Here is a 22,780-nt window from a genome sequence, read left to right as displayed (position 1 = left end):
TAGCAAATTATTTGAGTTTTAGGGAATAATAGTGGCACTGAATTTCAAACATGTTTTATGAAGTGTTACAAGCAGTGCATGGCCATATTAAAGGAATAGTTTGACATTTTTTGGCATTATTTGCTTTAATCTTAGAAGGGAAGATCAATATCATTCCCAAGCCTGCCCTGTAAATATTAGGTTACAGCCAGCAGCCTGTTGGCTTAGCTTTGCATAAAGACTGAAATCAGAGGGAAATAGTCCAGCACATATGCAAAACCCAACGAGAAAACCACTACTTGACATATCTACATTTCATTGTTTGAACCGATTAAAGTAACAAGATATAGCATGTTAATTTGTGAGTTTTAAAAGGGCTGTTAGGCGTACTTGCGTTTGGACGGAGCCACACTGGCTGTTGCTCAGTTCCCAGTCTTCCTGCTAGGCTAAGCTAACAGGCTAATGGCTGTGGCCTTGTGTTTACCAGACAGATATGAGAGTAGTAGAAGCAAGACAGCAAAAAAAGCATATTTCCTAAAATGTCAAACTATTCCTTTAACAAAACATACATTGTAAAGCTTGACAGTTAATGGAAAATTCCTAAATACGTTATTGGCAAACTGCCACTGACTAATCTTTGGTGCCAGTCAGTGTTAGCTATTGACTGGCCACTAGCAGATAGAAATTATTATATGCAATAGCTGCCCTGCTTTTCACGGATTTGCATGTGGACTGAAGTTGCTTTTTAAAAAAGATAACATTGTTGTTCTGAACCTACCACCCATTTCCTGCCCAACTATCACTCACCTGAGGAGAGGAACAGGCTGCCTCGCACGTCCTCTGCCACGTGACGCACCACACTGGAGTTCCCGGGCACATAGGCCAGCTGTAAGTGTTGCAAGAACGTCTTGGGTAGTTTATCGACAGTGTAGCTCTCATAGACCGTGGCATTCGGGTAGTCCTTAAAAGGCACCTTCTGACGCAGTACAATGAGGATACCGGAGAAGAGCAAGGGCAGGAGTATCTCCACCAGAGTTACCAGGATTTGACGTTTCTGGAGGGCAGGAATAGAGAGGTCATCAGTCATCTCTATGGTGGGGATGTATAAGTTGAAATGAAAATTGGTAACAGACAAAACAGAGTGAAAGAGGAATTTAGGTTTTAAGGGAATATAAGGAAAATTTAAAAAAAAAGGGGGTGTTTTATCAATGAATATGAAGCACAGATAGAGAAGATTAATTCACTATGTTGTGCTTGACAGAATATTCATCACTTAAAGTGACTCAAAACCTTAATGAAAATTCGTAAATGCCTCCATAATTCAGCCACAGGTGAGCGATGTAGAATAAAATCACTTTTAGCTCATCTGAAACACACACCTGAGAGGACTGCAGCACTGAAAAGTAAACACGACCAGATTACAAAAGTGTTAATATGCTCTGAATGTGCTAGCTACAAATAAAGAGCAAAGATAACAATAGTTTTGTGTGTTTTTGTTTTTGTTTGTAGTTATTTCTGTGTGATTGCTGCATTAGCAGGGGGCTCGGCAGCAATTTATTATTTTCACATTCTTCAGTTGCTTACACAGACAGTTGAAATAAAGCATAATTTATATGATGGCCTCTTCCTGTTGAATGACTGGGGTACAAAGTCACTTGGATAGTTTCAGGACATTATACAGTCAATCTGAGAGGGGCGCCAATGTCCGACCTTCCCCTTTCTGCGCTAAATCAAATTTATGAATTAGTGAAATAAATAAAGCCCAATAATAGACATGTTCACTACTTGTGCACATTTGTGATAAAAACTGTTTTAATGCATTGATAAATTTAGTTTTATGACCATATGTGTAAGGCTGCATCTTGAACCTTAATACTTTTGAGTTACTGAGCAAATTGTGTCTGTAGCAGGACGTGTCAAAACCTGTGAGGTTGAAAATGAATATGTGGTCAGTCTAGTTCACTTTTGTCAGGTATTACCTGATTTAAATAAACAGTGTTGTTAGACTTGTGCTTTATTCTATGTAGACAAAGTAGGTCAAGTTTTTGTACAGCTGTTTGAATTCAGACAACACAGGGCGCTGATCCATTTAAGAAGATTTTCTCATATTTTTACAAACTAAAAAGGTCTGCACATGTCTGCACTCAGCAAAGTAAGGAATCTGAATTCATACTGTTCTGAAACCAGTAGTGAGACACAGAACTCACAGTACTGTATCATTTTATAATAGCCTCTGAATGTGTGTGTGTGTGTGTGTGTGTGTGTGTGTGTGTGTGTGTGCGCGTGTAGAGCATTAAGTCATGACACCACTGTAACTTTTATTTTTGTGTTTGTGTTTGTGTGTATGCGCTATAGCCTTTTTGTAAAGCCTAAGTATCCAGAAGACTCAGGGCAGTCATGTTGCTGCGGATGCCAGTGGGACAGGTTCTATGTGGACTCTGACATACAGGCATTCGCGTGCAACTGAATACAACACTTGAATGAGGGACTAAATAACACTGCGGTAATTGTCTCAAGTACTGCCAGATGGCATCTAATTTAGTAAAAACAGCCAACAAAACATTAACCTCTTCAATTTTTAGGCTTGAATGCTTTTAATTGAGGAAATAGATTTAAAACAGATCTTGTATGAATTTCTATAAAAGTCTTGTTTTTGGGGGTGGGTAATATACAATAAAGATATTTTCTTAATTCGTACAATATAGTCCACACTCTTTCATTTAGCTCATGTTAGGCTAAATGCAGTTGTAGAACAAAGAACAAGCTCAATGATACCATTCATAAGTACAGCATCCGATTTGAACCTTTCCAATTTGTAAATGTGGCAGGACAACACCAAAACGTTTTTCCCATTATTTTTACAGGCCTAAATTACAGTGTCCACAATTTCCTTGTGAAGGTAAAAAGTGATAATGTATGACATTTTTTAATACAGATTATGTCATTAATATCTACTCTGTGTCTGTGTTCTGCAGCCAAAATGAAAAGGCAACACCAAGATGCACAGTATTTTTTCCTGCCCAGTCCTAATGGAGTCTCTGTAATCTCTAGACAACCACAACTGGAGCAGCAGTGGGTGGACGCAGAGTGATGGAGCAAACCCTCACACCAGCATGCTATGCAGCAGATAGCCAATTCCATTTCTGAATAGTTGCAGCATTGTGAAACCATCAACTGATATTATTGCTAAGCAAGCAGCCATTCAGAGCAGTACACAGCCAGAAATGTGCCTATACTCTATTTCAGTGTAAATCATACAGTGTTTAGAGTAAAAATTCTTTCCTATCTTCTGTAAGCTGAGGACAGAATCTGAGTGTGAGGATATTATGTTCCATGAACTACATATTTGTGCAAGCCTTGAGTAATCTGCTACTGTAGGACACCCTGTCTCTCTTGGAGATTTTGATCAGGCATGTGTAACCTGCCTAACATGTTAGCCAACAAATTAAAAAGGTAAACAAACGTAAATGTGAATTTGTAGCTAAACAACAGAAAAATATGACTGTAATGATGACCTGTGTCCTGATCAAGTCTCATTATATATGTGAATAACTGCAGGTACAAATAACGATTTCCCCCAAAGGACAGCCATATAAGGCCAAGAAAAGCATGTGACAGCTACCAACGTGTTGACCTAGCTAGAGCCTGTGATACAACAACACAGTACAGGCAAACTGGGGTCGACCAGTTTCCACGTAGCTGGGTAACATCAGAAAGCTGTAGAAAGCAAAATGTTATTCAGTTCAGTGTATTTATGATGTCACAGGAGCTTATAACTTAATAAATACTGTCATTAGGGCCTCTGCTCTGTAAACACAGCTACGCCTGACAATTCACAGTAGCAAACAACGTTCCACTTAGTAAGGACACATACAGGCTGGGTGTAGGGTTCACCTTCTTCAAACTCACCTGCTGGAGATAGTTTTTCCACACCAGTAGTCCAAACTGTCTCATGATAGCCATTTTGATCAGCACACGGGACACAGTCCAGTCAGCCTTCCACAGTGGCTGGTGACAGAAAGAGAGTGACACATATAGTTTCAGGTAAAGCGCCTAACATACAATCTTTGAAATGCTTATGCAGGTTTCTTGAATGGTAGTTGAGTTTTCGAGACACCTTCGGACAACTGTACTGGTTGAAAAGGTTACTGATCTCGGTTTCTATTTAACAAAAGCTCGAGAAAAAAAAAAAAGAGAAGTGAAATTGAGCAGTTGGCAGTATCACAATTGCAATAATGTTTTAGTTATATTCAAGGACTGTACACCAAAAATATTTAATGGAGAAATTGGGGGGGGGGGACACAAGTCTGATAAAAGAAAACAAAGCCAAAGATTAAAAAGCAGGACGCTGACATCCACATTCTGAACCAGTCCAGACAAGTAAAACGCACATGACCTTTTTAGCCAAAAACGGGCTATATGTTGGCCACAGACACAAACAAAGACCTCTTTATGGTTGATCAGGCAGCTAATAAACACGCGTCGACAGGATATGAACTTTTGCTAATACTGAAAGTCACATAGATGCAGAGCACAGAGGTCGAGAAATCATTTTTGAACTGTTAAATCTACAGCCATCCGATTTACCTGATGGGAGCCTCATAGCACCAATGTGTGTGCCTCAATGGAGTCCTGTTTCACAGCACCCAGGTTCATAAATCCAACACAACTGGTCATGTTGGGACCGTCTTGACTTTCACACTAGCGCCATTCATCTCTAAGTGGCTACATCCCTTTCATAATATACCAGGGATCATTTCATGTATTATCCGTATAATTCAATTCAGAAGACCATTGGCTACAAATCTAGAGCGACCATTCCTCTATTAGTATGTTCTAGCAAACAATAAGCATAAAAATGGCACTGTAGACGTGAATGTTTTCTTTATTAAGTGGAAGACCTCCTTTCTCTTTTCTGATTTGTCCAACGCAGCCTTCTGGCCCTCCTGATTGGACAGTCGACCTGCCCGTCAATTCCTACGGCTTTTGATGAATGCTAATAATGGATCTGTGAGGGGGGAAAAAAACTAGGTATTTCTGAAATATAATGCGCTGACTCACACTCCAATCTTCAAATGTCTTCAACGAAGTGACTCGGTAGTGTTTTATAACATAACTATGTCGCATTACCTCAAAAAAGCTGGTTTCGGCACATGAACTTCACAGGCTGTATTCCCCTTTCCTGCCGAGGTGAAAACAGTTCCTCCTTTTTTTTTTTTTCCTTTTAAAAAAAAATCTCAAACCGATAACAAAACCATCACTGCGGGGCTTCTTCCTTCACCGACACCACCGAGGCTCGGCCAGGCATTAGTCAAGGCCAGGACGTCTGCAGCTCGGTCCAGGTTTTTTTTTTCTTTTTTTGTTGCCCCTCCGGTCCAGTGTGGTGCCGGCTAGCGGGATGACATTGCACCAGCTGTGGGATAAGCCCGTGAATTCATCGCAAAATGTAGGAACAACCGTCAACAAAACACCCCACGTGATCTCACTGGAACTGGCGTGTCACGTGATCGCAATAGCCGGACTTTATGGCCACAGGTACATGAAAACTACATTATATATTGCATTAAATATGAGTTGTGGCTCATATTTGTGTATTATTTTAACATATTTATTTATCATTACTATTGTTGTCCTGCATAATTACCTTTTTTTTGGTGTGTTTTTTGTGTTGTTGTGATGTTGGTCCTTTCATCCAGGTAAAAATGATTTCTTTTTAAATTGCTTATGTTTCTCATTAAAGGACAACTCTCGTGACTTAATAATGCACTTTCATAAAGCTCAGGGACTTGCAAAAGACAAAAAAAAGTGCAAATCGATGCGGAAGAGGCAGCGATATTCTGACTTTATTATCAAGTTTTAAATTGGCTGGATCCCACAACTCCCATAATGCAATTCAGTGGTGCAGGGGGTGGAATATAACTGAGTACATTTACTCTAGTACTGTACTTATGTACAAATTTGACTCCCTTGTACTTGAGTCATTTTATACTTCTACTTCAGAGAGATATATTGTACTTTCTATTTCACTACATTCATTTGACAGCCTTAGTTTAAGAATCAAGATTTTACATACAAAACATATGAACAGCTTATAAAGTAGGATGCTTTGTTAAACATTAAACTACCCAAAAGAATATACAGTATTAGTAGAGCTGAAACCGTCATTTGGTTGATCTATTTTTCAACTGAGAGAAAATCAGTGGGAAACTAATTGTAATAATCACTGAAGTCATTTTTCATTTCATGGTTCCTGCTGAGGATCGCCTGCGTATTCCTTGAAATTATTTAACAATAACATTTGAAGGTGTAAGTGTGATGGTAAGTGGGATGTTCATTTCTCTTCAAGAATAATCAAGAAAATAATCACCAGATTAATCCATAATGAAAATAATCATTAGTTGCACCTCTATAGAAATAGTTAAAAATTTGGTCTACGCCAGCCAGCTGCAACAGTAATTTGCTGTGTACACCTTAAACCATCAGTAATAACAATCTAATACCAGCTAGATTAATAAAATGAATACATTTTTGAAAACTGGATATTTACATTCATCAATTATTTACATTTATCAATTGTAATTAGTTCCTCAAATTTATGTTCCATCTTCATTTTGTGTATTTATTTATTTAGTGAATTTAAAGTAATTTAATTGAGTAAATCAAAATTGATAAATTTATATTAAGTAAATATACTCAATTTAATTTCAATATATTTAGTTAATTGAGAAAATATACTTTAATTTTTATTAATTTAAATCAATTTAATTTACACCCATGTGGTGTGCACAACAAGGATCCCCCCATGTCAACTTCATGTATTTAAGTCAGTTAAATTTAGTTGAATAATTTAATTGAAATAATTTAACTCAATTTAATTTAATTGAGTAAATTTAAAATATAATGTAATTTAGTGTAATCTAGTTTAGTCAAATCAGGTACTTGCTACTCAGGGCATTTACTCCCATGTGGTATGCACCCCAAACACTCATCCATAGTTACATTTGAAATCATCCTGTTTACTAAGTCAGTTTTTCATGAGAATCCTAAACATATTTTACATCATTGTCCAAGATATCACATGTCTGACATTCCCAAAATGTTTCCATATCATTAACATATATCATTAACTATATCATTTTGATATAATAAATACAAATTTTCTTTGACATGAAGGGGACAGTTCTAAAGATTAAACTCACAACTCCCAATATAAATGGAGATTAAACCTTTAAACAAATTAATTGGACCAATTATTATTCTGAAGAAGGTAGCCCAGAATTGTTGTGTACAACAATGTTAGCAGTGGACGAATGGCGACACTCAGATGATCTACAGTATGTTTTACATTTAGAAAAATGATTGTAGTATATTTTTGCATTTCCGTTTTGTGTCAAGAGCAATGACAGACCCATTATAAGTGAGTTTATTTTAACTTTAATGTAATTAAATTGAGTAAATATAATTTATTTAGTTTAACTAAATTTAATTTAACTGGGTAAAAATAATGTAACTTAAATGAGTAAATATCATTTAATTTAATTAATTTATCTCAATTTAATTTAATTGAGTAAATGTATTTCAATGTAATTAATTTAAATCAATTAAATTAAATTAATTGAATATAATTTCATTAAATTACTGTAATTCAACCGGATTTAATTGAGTAACTTTAATGTGATTTTGTTACAAGCACATAATAAATCAATTTTTTTTTTCGTTTGATTTGATAGGGACAATGATGAAAGACAGGAAATGTTGGGAAAGAGAGTGATATGCAGCAAATGGTCGGGGCAGCCGGGGGTCGAACTGGGAACTTGCTGTTCAGGGCATTTACTCCCATGTGGTATACACCCCAAAAACTCTGATCGCCCAAAATCAGTTCAACAAATTTAACTTGGTTTAATTTAATTGAATTCATTTAAGTTATTTCAATTTAATTGAGTAAATATCATTTAATTTAACTCTGGGAGTGCTGATGAACCCATTCAAAAGTATACCAAGTGTCCTTTGACGGAGAGTGTATGACTCGTCAGTCCTCACACCATCTTCATTTGATCATGCCATATAAAACAATTTTTTTCCCCTAGAGGCCACAGAGGGGATCAGGTCTTGTGGGTTTGTTCTACGCTCCTCCCACACTGTGTGTGCAAAATCTGGGGTCTCCGGGAGTACCAGAACCACCAAATCCCTGGCTGACATTTGGGAACATTTTTGGTTTCAGAGGTTTGCCAAAAGTCAAAACTTTAAGGAAATGACCCATATATATTTTAACATTTAGCGAAAGTTCCAAAACATCAGCATGGGACTTTGTGTTAAAAATGCAGCACACTAGGGTTAAGCATTGAAAGAATCAAGGTAGTGTAGAACGTAGCAGTCTTTGGGTCTTGCAACATGTGTCATTGACCCTACCAGGGTTGTAAGATTTTGGAACTCGTACTTTGGCCCTTTTTATTGCTTTTACTCCCAGTTTCCCTGATTTCCCCGAATCTCTTGCCTCACCCATTATAAATACTAGATTAACCTGTTTTGAGTGTGAATGGATGATTCTGGTCTACCAGACCTACGAAACATAAACTCTGCACATAAAGGAACAAAAAAATCATAAGTAAAATGTCAGTTATAATGAAAATGCAGTTTCCTAAATATAGTCAGTATATGAGTATAATGTCATCAATGGCTCCATTTGTGACATGTCGCTTTGTTCATGATATTGTTGTATTTCCATGAAATAAAACATCTGTAACAGGAAAAATAAAGTTGTATTTACAAAATTGGTTTTCAGTGGGTTCTACCTTTAAGTGCAGAATTAAAGTTGTCAACAGATTTGCCTCTTCAGTTTCTTATGGGCCTTTCCTCTAATACAGTATATAGATAACTTAATCAGCTGAAAAGGTTTGTGGAGTAACTTGCACTTGCACACAGAGCCATAGCAACCATTGAGGACACCAGGGACATGTCCTTGGTAATATCTCTGGGAGTTCTGGGGGGTTCGATGGCATGAGGAAAATTTAAGAGGAGTTTAAATTTTTTTATTAAACATACAATACGTACGTGTCTTTTCAAAGCAGACTTTGTTTGTTTGTTTTTTTAAACGAAATATCTTAAAAATGACAGTTTTATGGTAAATAAATAAATAAATTAATTAAATTAAAATGGAAGGGATTTAGAATTTCTCACTACAGTTAAACATCTGGCACTGTAGAGAAAAACTTAAAATAAAATTAAAAAAAAAAAATTCTGATTCTTCTTAAATACCTGGAAAATGCAGGGTTCGATTGGTGGTTATAGTTCTTGGGTCAGTAGGGTGTGTTTGGTAAAATGGCTCCTGTATTACTAAAATGTTAATTTTCGTAATGTCCACAACTAAGAAAACATGAAAAAAATATATTACCAAACAAGTGTATGAATTGTTATAGCTTCCTATCCCATTGTTTGTATGCATTACAACATGGATAGAAAGATACTAGATAATTAATGGATAGATAGATAATATAAATATTACAACTAATTTATGATACCGCCACACAGTTAAATAATCGATTCAACTGTGTGTAAATTTACACACAGTTGAATCAATTACTTACTTTTTTGGAAGTGAAGTTTGAGTAAAAATCAACCAGACTCAGTATAAATTCTGGTGAAAAAATACTGAATCCTGTTTTTTCAAGGTCTAGAAGCTGACTTAAAGCCCCCACTGCCAGGAAAGGGCTTTAAAACAGCATTTAGACCCTCCTGGTAGAGCTGTTATCTGGTAATTATAGGGAAAAGAGATTAGGTTCAACTGTTGATTTTCAGAGGAACTTCCTCGACAGAACTGCTCCATTAAAACAGAAATTGCAAAATAAATAAATGTTTTTAAAATAAATCTAAAATCCTGGCAACAGCTCTGCTAAATGGTGCTGCCTGGGTTTGCTAAGCTCTTGAACACAACTTGAACTCAGCTTTTCAGTCTCCGAGCCCAAGTACAAACGCACTATCTACAGTGAGCTTTCAGCCCGCCAGTTTATTTTCTCCAGGAAACATGCTTATTTTTATGTTGCTTATGATTCTCATTAAGTCCAAGAAAAACAGCTTGGTTGGGAAAAAGCAAAATACAGCAAACTGCAAGAAGTTCATGAAACTCTTATCACCAAACTCAGTCTTGCTAAAAGTCATCAGGGAACAATTGGGGATAAATTGATTACAAGTAAAACTGCCTGTGTGTGTGGTGGCAAAAGCACTAAAAGTAACATTGAAACGAAACTTGCATGATGGCTTGTTTTATTTGAACTCCGTACAAAAATGACATATTCACATCACAGGTCTAATGAGGAAACACTGTCCTGTAGAAAAACATACGTTTCACAAAGAAAACTGCCTTTTTGGAATGAAGCAAAAACAATTTCAAGTAGTAGTGGTACGTTCTTTTTCTTTTTTCCATTTATACATATAGTGCTATGTACATTTATAAAACACAGGCGATAACCAGTCTGGAGTAACAGTTTAGAATGTATTTACAGTCAGTCACAATCATTTAGACATTGTATACTCTCTGTCCTGAATGCGGCATACAGTACTTTCAAAACCCCACCAAGTAATTTTACTTTAGTGTCTGAACTTCCATTTCTCTCCAAGGAGGCAAAACAAATCCATTCAGAAATACTTTAGTATTGATTGTTCAAGCATAAAAATGGTTAAACTTCACTGAAATGCACTCCTTCTGTGACGATAAAAGTGCTAGACCTAGTTCAGATGGGAAGGAAAGTGGGTACAATACAACTTATCAGCATGTTATGAGTTTGCATGTTGCATTGGGTGCCCTGTTGTATCCGAGCGGAATAGTTAATGAGTGTGTAGCACCAAAAACTTGAATGATAAGCTGAGGTTTGTAAGACATTCAACCAGCTGGTGAATCTTCACTAGTCCCATTATCAGTAGAACTTACTGAACATATAGTGTGTCCATATCTCACCAGTTAACATCTGTCTGGTGTTCCTGATGTGATTACTGTGGTCTTTTAAGTAATAGTGATCAAAAATATTTATCAACAGCACAACTGGTGTATTAGTACAAGACTTTAGAAGATGCAGACTACTAAAAGACTCAATTCACAGCTCTGTTTCTTCTTAAAGTAGATGCCACTGAAAACACAAATGACACCACCACAGTACCTTTGGCAAACACATGTAGAACTCAGGACAAAACTGAACAAGAAGAATTCATACAATCATATGTTTTTAGGCTTTAGATACAGACATTTTTTTATCAACTATGATGATGACAGAGTAGTCACCTGTTGATGACATTCACCAAATACAATACAGATTCTTGTAGACAGTGCATATCAGAGACTATGATAACCAAAATAATAACCAACAACATGGCAGCTGCTTTTTATCAATGAACATGCTTTCCAAAAAATAAAGTCTGTGAGGTTTTTTTTGTTTGTTTTTTTTAATTTTTTAAAAACAACTATCTAACATGATCTGAGATAGGTTGTTGTAGAAGGCTGTAAAACAACAGAAATGGCAACCATCGTACCAGGGTCCTGAGGAAAGTCAAGCTATGTTCCAGTGGTTTGAGAGCTGACTGAGTCAAGGTTCATGGGAGGTATTTTATTGCGCCGTGCCTGTAAACGTGTAAATGAAATGAAATGTAATAGAAAGGCAAGTTTCTAGGTAATTCATATTATATATTTATTTTCCCTTAGTTGTCTTAAACCTCAAAGTTTCTTGATCCCTTGGCAATTGATGGACCAGTGCAGACTGATAGGAGTGAGGAACAGCGTTGAGAACTAAAGGAAAGTGCTGGAGGATAATGACTGAGCAGGTGGTCTGTGAACAGCCTGGGGCCGTTGAAATAACCACTGTCTATAGGCTCAGAAACCCCATGTTGGTAGAATACGTGTCCTCTTCCTTGTCCTCTTCTTCTCTTTCCACCTCACCTCCACTATGAGCCGCTGAATTCTTCCTCTTCACTTGTTTGCTGGAGGTGCCCCGGGGCCTCTGCATAGGCACCAAAAGGCGGAAGCCTGGCTGGGCATTAGCAGAACCTGCACCCAAAGAAGCGGTAAAGGTCTTGAAGGTGCAAGGCATGAGGGAGGAGGAGGAGCACGTGGATGAGGGGCTAACACTCTGGACCGAGGAGTATCCTGAACTGTGAAGGTCTGTAGAGAAGGATAGGGGTTCCTGGCCTTGGCAATCCTTGTCCTCGTCCCTTTCCGCTGCACAGAAGCTGTCCTCGTCGCTGGATAGGGCTCTGCAGTACTCCAGTCTTCTGTCCGCATCAGTCAGTGGGTGCAGTTTGACAGATATCATTGAAGCTATTGAAAGATAAGAGGTTTCAGTTTATAACAGTGAGTCATTCTGATCAAAGTTTACACGAACTACAGACTGCAACACAGTCTGTACAGCTACTGTCATCCATCCACATTTGTCCATGGCAATGCCTGCATTATATTAAGGCCTAAATTTATGTACTGGTTTACTATGCTGGACATTGCAAGTGCTGGGTCGTCTCTCGGTCACATAATGTCCTACTGGAAGACTGACTCATTCATTATTCTCCTCTATGTATTGATTAGTTTATTCATATGCTTCACAGAAAAAAAAAAAAAAAAAAAGACCTATGAGGCTTTGCTAATAATAACCCTGGAATAAACGTGCTCAGCCACTTTTTCCTTGTTTCTCAACACTTACAATCATCATCTTTCTCTCCCTCGCTCTCTTCCTCCTGGTCCCCCTCATAACCCGAACAGGAAGTGTCCAGGCTCCAGTCCAGGATGTCGCCTAGCAGTGTCTCCTCCTGATGGGACAGCTCTGCCGTGGGCGTGGCCACAAAACTGGCTCTGTGGGCCTGCATGCTGTCATCACGTCTCCTTGGGAGAAAGTGGACAAGCAGCGGGTTACAGTGAGTCACCGGAGCATCTCACAGATGGCACAAACAAACACTTTCAAGACAAGACAGTTCAGAAGTCTGTTTGTCACAGAGCACAGGAGACTCATCAAGGATAAGAACTGCTAAATGAGGAAGAGGAGAGGCGGGGGCTGGGGTCACTTTACTGTTAGTTAGTGATTTGTGTCTCATAACTGAATTTGTTGCATGTATTTCAAGTCCTGTCACACAGGTCCCTTAAATACTAAGGTTTTATTGATTTTATGAACAATGTGTTGCAAAGCTGGGAGCTACAGTATATGAACATAATAAAAATATGAGATATTTGTCTGGGATTTTGATTATACTTTAATTAGTATAATACAGTCATGTATAGTAGCTTTAACAATAACTGTCAATTGATACAGTTTTCTCATATCATTTGACCGTTCGTGCTGGGTGACCGTCTCTTCCTGCACGGCCAATTATTACTGATTTCTTTGTCAGACTGCGTCACCTACATCTAATTTAGATTAAATTCTAAAGAGTAATTCCAATAAAAATAAAAAATAAAAATAGATGATCATTATAGATATGTGACTTTGGACATTAACAAGAGAGTAACACAAAAATATAGCTAAATTTGACACAAACAATATGAAAATCTGTACAATCAAATGCATTCCAGTACATTAGCGCGAAAATAAATAAATGCTAATATTGTGACTCCTCGAAGTCGAGGCCCCGATTGCAAAAGTATATGCAAACTCAGATAATTCAAATGGTCAACATTTAGTTATGTTTAAATGTCTTTTAAAGTCATTTTCATGTTTTTTCAATAACACCCCACTCTAATGTGTTGTAATGGGGAACCTGTGCGTTGACATGGCTTACCTCTTGTTGGTACTGGATGGAGAGGCAAGGAAGGTATGGATGTCTCCTGGTTGACCAGTGGGGCTGGGAGGCTCCATCTGAGGCTCCACCTCAGGAATCTCCAAGATCTGACACAGCTCTTTAAAATCCATCACCTTGTGGAGGCCATGAAATAAGGTCAATGACCAGTAAGATTTAGATTTACGTAACCAATCTGAGACTTGCTGTGCCACAATTTAGAATTGTTTTTGTTTCTAAAAAAAAAAGTTTAATAGAGAGAATACCTTTCCTATGTCTGCGATGGCAATAAAAATTCCAGTACCTTATCTTTGCTGATGTGCTGGTAAGCCTCATCTTCGAACCGTTGCTTGACTCCAGTTAGAGACACATGTCTATAATCTCTGGGAATATCTTGACTGAAACTGAAGAGAGAAGGGGGGGGGGGGGGCACAGGAAAAAATGACTGAGTTTGATCCACTTTGCTCTATAATCAACTCTTGGGGACAAATCTCATTACCTGTCCATTTGAGAATTACAGCTGTCGATACGTTGCTCACCTATCAAAGTGACTCACCCCGAGGCACGTTTCTGTGACTCAGTTGGTGATTCACTGATGGCCGGGCTCTCTCTCACTCACAAAAAAAAAAAAAAGAAAAGAAAAGAAAAGAAAAGAAAAGGAAAAAAACGCCTGCTACTGTCTTTTATGACTCTGCAGATCTCTGGGCTTCACATTTGCATTAAAACTTTAATGGGCATCCATTTTACTGGTCACCAGACGTCATAAACAATCTGATATCTAATCAATGTGGCTATGAGCATGCTGAAGAAAAAACAGCCAGACACATCACCAATCAATTCTTGTTATCTCTTTTCACAGAGGAAAGCACAGTGAAGTATAAGCCATGTGCAAGCCAAGGTAGAGTCACAAATCAGAAAATGGAGTGCAATGTTTTCTGTGGCACTTTCTGTAGCTTAGAGTATAAATACATTTGTATTTCCCCTTCCAGAATATACAGTAGGTTTTGACAAAGTGCTGTGCAGCTAATTAATGGTTGATTAAATTAAACTAGTATTTGTTTGTGTTTGTATATTGTTTCCACAGTGGAAACCATAGATTATCAACCAGAGCTGATGTCATTACCGGACCAAGTGTCAATAATACCAAACGCCAGGCTTCTGACATGACTTCTGAAAATTGCAACAGTAGCATTGAGAAAGGCTAAAATAATGTGATTACAGATTTTTAACATACCAACCAAGACTGCTGTCAAATACCAAATGTAGAATGTGAATATTTGTTAAACCAGTGGTTTCCCTAAACTGGGGGTCAGGAACCCACATAGAGGTCACATGCTGATCACTACGCGACCCCTCAGATTCATCAAGTTAGGAATGAAGAACAAAAACAACTTTCTGCCCCATAAATTATGTTTACTTTTTGGGACATATTTCTTATCATTAAACATGCTGGATTGTTTTTATGTCCTCAGGCCTTAAAAAATGTTCAAATCAGACAATCTGAGAAGGTAAAAATTCTTATTGGATAAAGCTCTCACAGCTCTTGAAATATGTAGCCTTTGATGAGGAGTTTTTGAGTTGACCTTGTATTTTTTTTAAAAGGGTTACAGGACAAAAAAACTTGCTCAGTTGCTTTGTACTTCTAGCTCACCATCATCTTCCTTTCCCTGCTGTGAATGAAAGAAACTACATATAGAAATCAATGCAAAATACAAAAATGGCATAACAACTTTCCTTGGGAACAATGCAACTCTGGATGATAAATAACAGGCAACTTTTGATATGCAGGTGTTTTAAAATAATCACTATTTCAGTACAAAAGAAGTTATACGTCCTCAAGATGCAGCTAATGGACCTATAATTTAAAGCGGAAACACATAGTACTAGTCAATAACCGCCTCTGTGTGCAGAGGCATGTTTGGTCTAATTCCATTTTGAGAAAATGCACATACCACTATTTTGTGCTTAACAATTGTCAGCCTTTGGAAATTGAACAAATATACAAGCTGGACAATGCTATGTTTTAGCGGCAACTGTGCTGCCTTTGAAGAACCAATGCACCAGTCAGAACCTATTTTATTTCTTAACCCTGGCTAATCAAATGCATAGCTACAGGGCAGATGCAAAACGAACTGCACATATTCAAAGGATGAAATTCAAAAACCAATTTTTTTTTAGTTATTTCAATGGCAACTAGGAGATTTATCCTTGCTGAGGTCACAAGTGTATTTAGGATCAAATCGAAATGCGCCTTTCAATAACAGATACGACTTCTACATAGGCTCTTCCTCTTCCAAGGTCATGATAACACCAACGTAATTCTTATTATAACTGATCTCATTATGGCTGATCACAGATGAGAGAAATGAGAGAAATAAATTGCTTGGCTACCAATCCAGTCAAAACAAACACTTTGAGAAACTTACCACTTGACATAGAGCAACACAGAAAGGGAGATGAGGTCTTGTTTGGAGAAGCCTGTGTAGTCAGCTAACTGGTTGGGCCAGAGGGGAGCTGCAGAGAAGACGACCAAAGACGTAAATCAATGTGAAAATAAACTAACAGTCAGCTAAGGTTGTAAATCCTATTTGTTTGAAAAGATTATTTGCATTACGTGACAGTGTTAAAAATTAAAATCTTTTCAAATGCACGGGTTGTAAACGTGTGTCAGGGAGTGTTATTACCATAGTGATGTAGTGCTCGTGTAAGCAGTAGTGCAGCACAGGCCAGTTTGGCAGGTGGCGGTGTGGCGAGAGCAGAGTAGAGCAGCGACAGCTCACAGATGTAGCTGAATAGGTGAGTGGTCCGCCTCTCCAGAGGGAGCAGAGACAGAAGGACCTCCCCATAGTCCAGCAGTGTGGGGCTCTAAAGGGAAGTGCATAAAATTGCCATTTCTTTACATTTGCAATGTTGAAATTCAGAGCTTAAACTCCCCAAAATGATACTTTCGCAGGGAAATATACCTTTAAACAACAGACATACATTGTTTAAAAGGGTAATTGGTTGTACTCACCCTGATCTTTCCCTCCAGCACAGAGACGACCTCTCCCATCATTCGAACCAGGTCCTCATATTTGTAGGTGTTGTCAGTGAGCCAAACAGCTTCACGTATGGTCAGGATTTCTTTACTGATATAGCTGAAAAGAAAAGAACAAAATATTGTGATAAAAGTTAAAAAAAAAAAAGTATTTTAATGGACAACGTATTTGTGTTTATTTAAAAAAAAAAAAAAAGGAACTCTGCAACATCACTTTTCCCTTCAAAACCAGCCATAAAATATTTTAACACACCCCCCCAAAAAAAATTCAAATTCCAATTACTTTTCCTGCATAATCCCTTAATCAGTATAGAACCTTATTACAATATTGACCTTTCAGAGAATGCACATTCTCACCGTGTACAAACTACCATGCAAGCGATGCCCAATAACTGAAGGCGAGCCTTTGGGACAGAGCGAAGAGCCAGGTAGCGGTCCACACAACCCACTGTCACATGCAGCGTCAGGCTGGAGAAGTCCTTCATGGTGGTCACCTCCACAAGCCAGTCTACCAGGATGTACCTACAGAGGCAGAAAGAGAGAGAAAAGTACAAATTGAAGATCATATGCATTCAAAAAAATGGAAATTTGTCAAGATACAAATCTAAAAACATACAGAAAAAAAAAAAAATATTTTGAAGTAGTCTAAATGTGGTTAAATTACACTAAAATGAAAGCCAAAAGATTTAAGTCCGTAACCCTCATGTTTAAGATTATCTAGGTTAAAAGTTAACTGCAACCACCCTAAACAAGCACGCAGTATCTGATCTTAAAAAAAACGGTCATGGTGGCCAAATCACGACTTGAAATCTGCCTGAAGCCTATCTGGTATGTTCTCTGCCTAACAGGGAAAATGTTTCATTTTATTCTCTAAGAAACCTTTGACTGGCACGCTTGTGCTGGTGTTTTTTTCCCATCTACCTCTTTAGTAATGTCATCAAAGGAAGCTAAGACAATCGAAACACAGTGAGTCATCACAATAACTAATAGGAACATTCGAGTGTCTACAAAGATATTATTAACCAACAGACTGTAATAATGGTAGAGTTTCTGCTCCCGTCTACCTCATGGTGTCCTTGATGCCTCGTCTGGAGATGCCCTGAGAACAGTGCTGTGATGCCAGGTTAGAGGAACTGAAGAGTTGGGCCACCAAGTCAGAGCAGGCCTTTGCCTCCAAACCCAGCGGATTCCCACTGCTGCACACTTTGGCCAGGGTGAGCTGGGGAAAGAAAGTGACAAGGTGTTAAATAAATGTTTCCGAAAATGCCTTGACAGATTGTTGAACTGATTCCCCCCCAAAAGAGACAACAATAAGGTTGAGTACTACAATAGTTTGCTGCTGTAATTACAGAGCTTGTGACTCAGATGAGTCATGTTTTTGTGATTCTGGGGTGCAGCTTAGGCTTTAAAAGGTGATGGACGGACAAAAAAAAAAAAAAAAAGCCTCACAGAGCTTCAGTAAGAACAACTTCAAACTCGGGACAAATGGAGGAGTGGGAAATGAGGGAGAAATTAAACAAAAACATGACAGAAGAAAAGCTGTCAAAAGACAAACAATTTGCTGTCTTTTGTATTATTACAGTGAATAACCAAGGGAGAATTATGCTGCAGACTGACACAGAAGGCCATCACAAGACTGAATATACAGAAGAACACATTAAATCAACTCCTGCATCAATGTATTGGCTGAGGAGAATCTGTCTTCAATCACACACCTGTGCCTCCCAGCATCCTTTGCCAGCGTAGTCCCTGAGGGTTCGGACACACTGAAGGTACCTGCCTGGATCAGCTATCTGAAATTCAAATACAAAAAACCCAATTACCTTGGGATTGGCCTCATATGTCAATAGACATACTTGCAAAAGCTCTTTATACATTCAATAGATCATTGAATGGTTTAGTTTGGCCTTTTTAAACAATCAATTTTAGTAAAGGTTTCAAATACTATGGAAAAACATGCCTGTGTTTGAGTTTGAAATGAAGGCACAGCACAGTGGTCTTGATTAATAAGGTCAATGTTTCTAAGAGTAAGTCTGAGAAAAAAAGAAGAGAGAGGAAAAAAAAAAAGAAGCTAAATTGGAGATGGAGACTCACAGCTGCTTTGCGGTTGTGCTCCCATAACAGGTAGGAGCTCTGTAGACACCCAGCCTGCGAAGAGTCCTCCAGCATAGATATGGCATCTGAGCGTTTTTCATCCTCCTAGGAAAAGGTAACAGGATTCCAGATGTGAATAGCAGGTCTTATATAAGAAACTGACAAAATGTTTTGTTCCTTCACAACAACACATTGTCTCACATTTCCTTGTCAACACATAAGCGCTTGTGCGTCAAGATCCGGAAAAATAATTCAGAGTTCCATTTAAGCTGCATGAAACCTTCGTCATACTGTTAACTAACAAAGCACGCCGGAGCCGTGAGTAAGGAGAATCAGCAGGGAACCTAAGGCAACAGCTATGTTATATGAAGACTGGAGAAAAAAACAATTATCCAATCTTTGCGTCTAATGACTTGTCGGACAGCCTTCTGTGACAGCGGCACAAAGCTCTACATTTCTACTTGGCTAATCACACCCAGACAGTCAGATTCAGTCTCATACTCACTTCAAACAGCTGCAAAACTCTGGCCAAACAGTGCAACAAGGGCCCCCTCTTCTCCTATAGAGACAAGTGAAAAATACATTAATGAATACTTGAAATATTCAACACATTACATTATCTTCTTCCTTATGAACACTCTGCACTAAAGCTTTCCCATAACTATGAAATTACCAACGTCGTAAATGCCCTGTAAAGTTTTTGTGAATTTAAGCCATGGCAGTTTTTATGCCAATAAAAGATGATTACCCATTTTTAAAGCTTTATTTGGTGCTATGACGACAAACGCATTGAATCTAAAAACAAGGACAGGGTTTCCAGGCTGACCACTAAGAAAAAGTGGAAATTGCTGTTGCAAAACATCAGATTTTTACTTGAATGGTCAGTGGAAAGTAGAAATCTGACAAGTTTTCCTAATGCATTCACATCATTTTATATTTTCATTGCCAGTGACCTCAAACTTGCATCGAAAAGAGAAAAGGACAGATTTAGGAACATTATCAGTGCTTATCATTGACACAGGCTAAAAAACAAATGCAGCTTAATTCTCCGTCAAGGTTGCTTTAAAAGAAAACACGCTTGCCTGTCCTCTAAACTGGCAGTAGCAAAACCTACCAAGTTGTTGTCACACTCAGCCTTCAGCCGGTCAAACACCACGGCCTTGCAGCAGCTGCCAGTGGGCGACCACGGTGGACGGATGAACACCCAGATGAAGGGATCTGCTGTGGGAGAGCGCAGGCTCTCTGCCAGGCTGAAGAAGTGGGAGGCCTTACGACCACATACATCCGCTCGCCCCTCATCACTCAACAACGCTGGTGGAGAGAAAGAAGGCACAAGTGAAGAGTTGTAATCACTTAGAGCATTCATCGAGACGGTTTATGTCTCCTAATTTGATTTGACCTTTATTTAACCAGGATCAGTAAAGTAAAGTAAAGTATTAAGTAAAAGGAGGAAAATGGTTGAATTAGGAAGTTGTGGAGTGTTTAACTTACGTCCTTCATTGTACAAATAAGCAATGCCTAGCTTCACAGCAGCTTCAAAATTCCCTTTCTCAGCAGCTCTGAGGGAAGAGAGATTTCAAGTTAAAAACCCATACAGAAGAAAACAACAAATTATTGATTTTTTCTTTTTTTTGGTTATTTGACTGTACCTTTCAAATAGCCATAAGGTATTGGGCGATGGCCACGTGTCCCTAAAACTGACCCTGGCCCATACACTGGAGTGGTTGTCAACAATGTCACGCAGCTGGGAGTGAACCTGTAACAGAAGTTAAGACAATTAGTCCTAAAACAAAAAGAGACATCTGATCCCTTATATCAAGTGGTCGCAAGATGCTGAGGCAGGACAATTCTGGGATGGCATGGCACATACATGCTGGAGGTTGTGTAGGAGTGTTACAGTGTGTACAGTATGTTTACTCACTGCTCTGACAGACAGCAGGTCCTCAGCAGAGAGGCACTGGAGCACACAGAGGAGGACTTCCTCAGGTAGAGACAGCAAAGTTAAGGCCGGAGTTCGCTTACGGACCCGCTTCCTCGCCGGAACAGAGTAGCATTTTGAACAACGGCAGTGGACTAATGAGAGAAGAAGGAATTAAAAGTTAGACAATTCATATATTTTTAAACAAGCTATTTTCTATTCTTTAGAATAATTCTCATATTCAGTACAAGAAACGGCAGATAGGGAAGCACAGTTGAACTGTATATACAGACACACACACACACACACACACACAAAAATCACCCAAAAGTATTTCACATCTCAGTGCAGGGCTGGCAAGCTAATTCTCACAGTAATGTCAAACAAATATTTTGAGTTTATTTAAAGTAGGCCGGTGGCCAGTTAATTTGTTAGCTGGTAGTAGGACACACCAAGGTGAAGGTTATGGCTCCACATTCAAAACGACTAACGTAAGTTAAGTTATCTCCGGGTGGTCTAGACAAACCCTCTGTTTGAACTCGAAAATGTTTAAATTCATGGAAAGATGATTGCCCCAGACGTATTAAAATAAGCATACAATATCGTATTATAAATTGTTGTAAACATTACCAGCTTTTTAACGACAGTGAACTGATCATCTGACTGGGAAAAGTCAAACCAAGTGGGCGCCCAAATTTCCCTCCTGTGGTTCAAATACAACTAACGTCAAGTTGCGACTAGATTCCTTTAAGTTTAACATTACATTTTAGTTTTTAATTACCGCAAACACTTAAAATTTCACGATGAGACAAGTTATATATTGATACTGCCAACATTAACCCATTTGAAACTGCAGTAATTTACAGAGGGAATCCATGGCTACCCCGGTTAACGTTTGTGCTGGCTAGTAGCTAGTTACCAGTGCTAACTCTGTCAAAACTGCAATAATTTAATACCGGTTCACAGACAATAGCTTTACATTAAGCCATTCCCATATTTCTGGTAGAAACAGTACGTTTAAGTTGACTTAAGTAACTTACCGCCTGCTTTCATTGCAAGTGCAGTGATCTCTCCTCAAGCAGCGATGCCTTTAATGTTAGCTACAACACTGAGCAGCGATTTAAACGTTGCGGCGATACTAGCTATAGTATTACACGAATACAAACTTGCACACTATTTTACCAGGTATTAAGATAGACTTTGTTACAATACAGCTCAGTGCATCTGTGCTGTAGTAGTTGACCAAGATCTTAACAAGTTGTTAGTTCTTGCTTGAATTCAAATTCAAGCACGCTTCCCCACTTGTTCGACCCGCCCCACAGCTACTCTAGGACCGCCCGCGCTCACCGTTTAAACTCCACATTCAATCTGATTGGTCGGGTATGTTGTCGCCCACCTACCGCATAATGGTCCTTTGATTGGTCAGCGTGAGGAACGGCGGGACCGATTGGTCAAATTTTATAAACCGTAAAATATCAGAAGATCATTGGACAGCGTAGCGCCATTTCGAAGTACGCGCTCGCCGGTGAATCTATACGACTGGTTGACCTGATTATGAAGCACGTCCAGAGATCCACCTTTTTACTGCGGATTGTGGGACATGTAGTTGAACAGAAAATACAGTTTAAAGGTACCCCGTTTAAAGGGACAGGAGCACAGTCGGATTTCACCAGATTCATTCCCACAGCAATTAGAGAAAGTGCTTTAAACACCTCAAGCCTAGAGAGTTTATTCTTCTATAATGGTGTTGAAAGCTCGAAAGGAACCAGGACCTAAGATACAATTTCAATACTTTCTTATTTTTGCTCAGGTCATCATTGTAAATTACGTCAGCAGCACACCCACCACCTGAGAAGCAACCAAATTCTGTAACATTTTCTGCGTATTAAAACAAGGCCCTCTCTAGTGTAACTCTGGTGGAGAGTGGGCCTACTGCTAAATCCCTTCTAATTAATTTAGTGTTTAATGACATTTTAAGATATGAATGAGCCTGTAGTGTATGCCAGTTG

At 38.5% G+C, this 22,780-nt stretch overlaps 2 protein-coding genes across 3 annotated transcripts in view; both read right to left on the bottom strand.

Annotated features, from left to right (window-relative positions):
• The window catches only part of abca3b (ATP-binding cassette, sub-family A (ABC1), member 3b), a 32,283-nt gene extending 27,083 nt beyond the window's left edge, over positions 1-5,200 (bottom strand). Inside the window, exons 1-3 of one of the 2 annotated variants that reach the window (XM_040124273.1) lie at positions 5,110-5,200; positions 3,889-3,987; positions 787-1,033 (exon numbers count right to left, since the gene is read on the bottom strand). In XM_040124273.1, the coding sequence (XP_039980207.1) occupies positions 787-1,033; positions 3,889-3,942 (301 nt within the window). In that variant the 5' untranslated portion in view covers positions 3,943-3,987; positions 5,110-5,200. Of the gene's footprint in view, positions 1-786; positions 1,034-3,888; positions 3,988-4,566; positions 4,837-5,109 lie in introns of those variants that run through there. The other variant, XM_040124274.1, reaches the window with a different exon arrangement.
• A 6,158-nt stretch (positions 5,201-11,358) lies between these two features.
• ccnf (cyclin F) lies at positions 11,359-22,081 on the bottom strand. Its single transcript, XM_040124277.1, has 17 exons — positions 21,812-22,081; positions 20,775-20,926; positions 20,503-20,609; positions 20,345-20,412; positions 19,968-20,164; positions 19,359-19,412; positions 18,854-18,958; positions 18,475-18,552; positions 17,824-17,978; positions 17,117-17,281; positions 16,736-16,859; positions 16,407-16,587; positions 16,149-16,236; positions 14,027-14,126; positions 13,726-13,859; positions 12,657-12,835; positions 11,359-12,280 (listed from the first exon to the last, which is right to left on the bottom strand). The coding sequence occupies exons 1-17, from the start codon at positions 21,822-21,824 to the stop codon at positions 11,829-11,831; spliced, it is 2,352 nt and encodes a 783-aa protein (XP_039980211.1). The 5' UTR covers positions 21,825-22,081; the 3' UTR covers positions 11,359-11,828.
• Positions 22,082-22,780: the final 699 nt, after the last annotated feature.

This window comes from Xiphias gladius, chromosome 3 (genome assembly GCF_016859285.1).
Source record: "Xiphias gladius isolate SHS-SW01 ecotype Sanya breed wild chromosome 3, ASM1685928v1, whole genome shotgun sequence".
Lineage (NCBI taxonomy): Eukaryota > Metazoa > Chordata > Actinopteri > Istiophoriformes > Xiphiidae > Xiphias > Xiphias gladius.
Note: the sequence above shows the minus strand (reverse complement) of the source record. Positions and strands in the feature narration are given on the sequence as shown.

Coding starts and splice junctions, on each gene's coding strand:
- ccnf (XM_040124277.1), bottom strand. Junction 18,959..19,358: donor GAGTTTTGCAGCTGTTTGAA/GTGAGTATGAGA, acceptor ACCTTTTCCTAG/GAGGATGAAAAACGCTCAGA. Junction 12,836..13,725: donor CCATCCAGTACCAACAAGAG/GTAAGCCATGTC, acceptor CTTTCTCCCAAG/GAGACGTGATGACAGCATGC.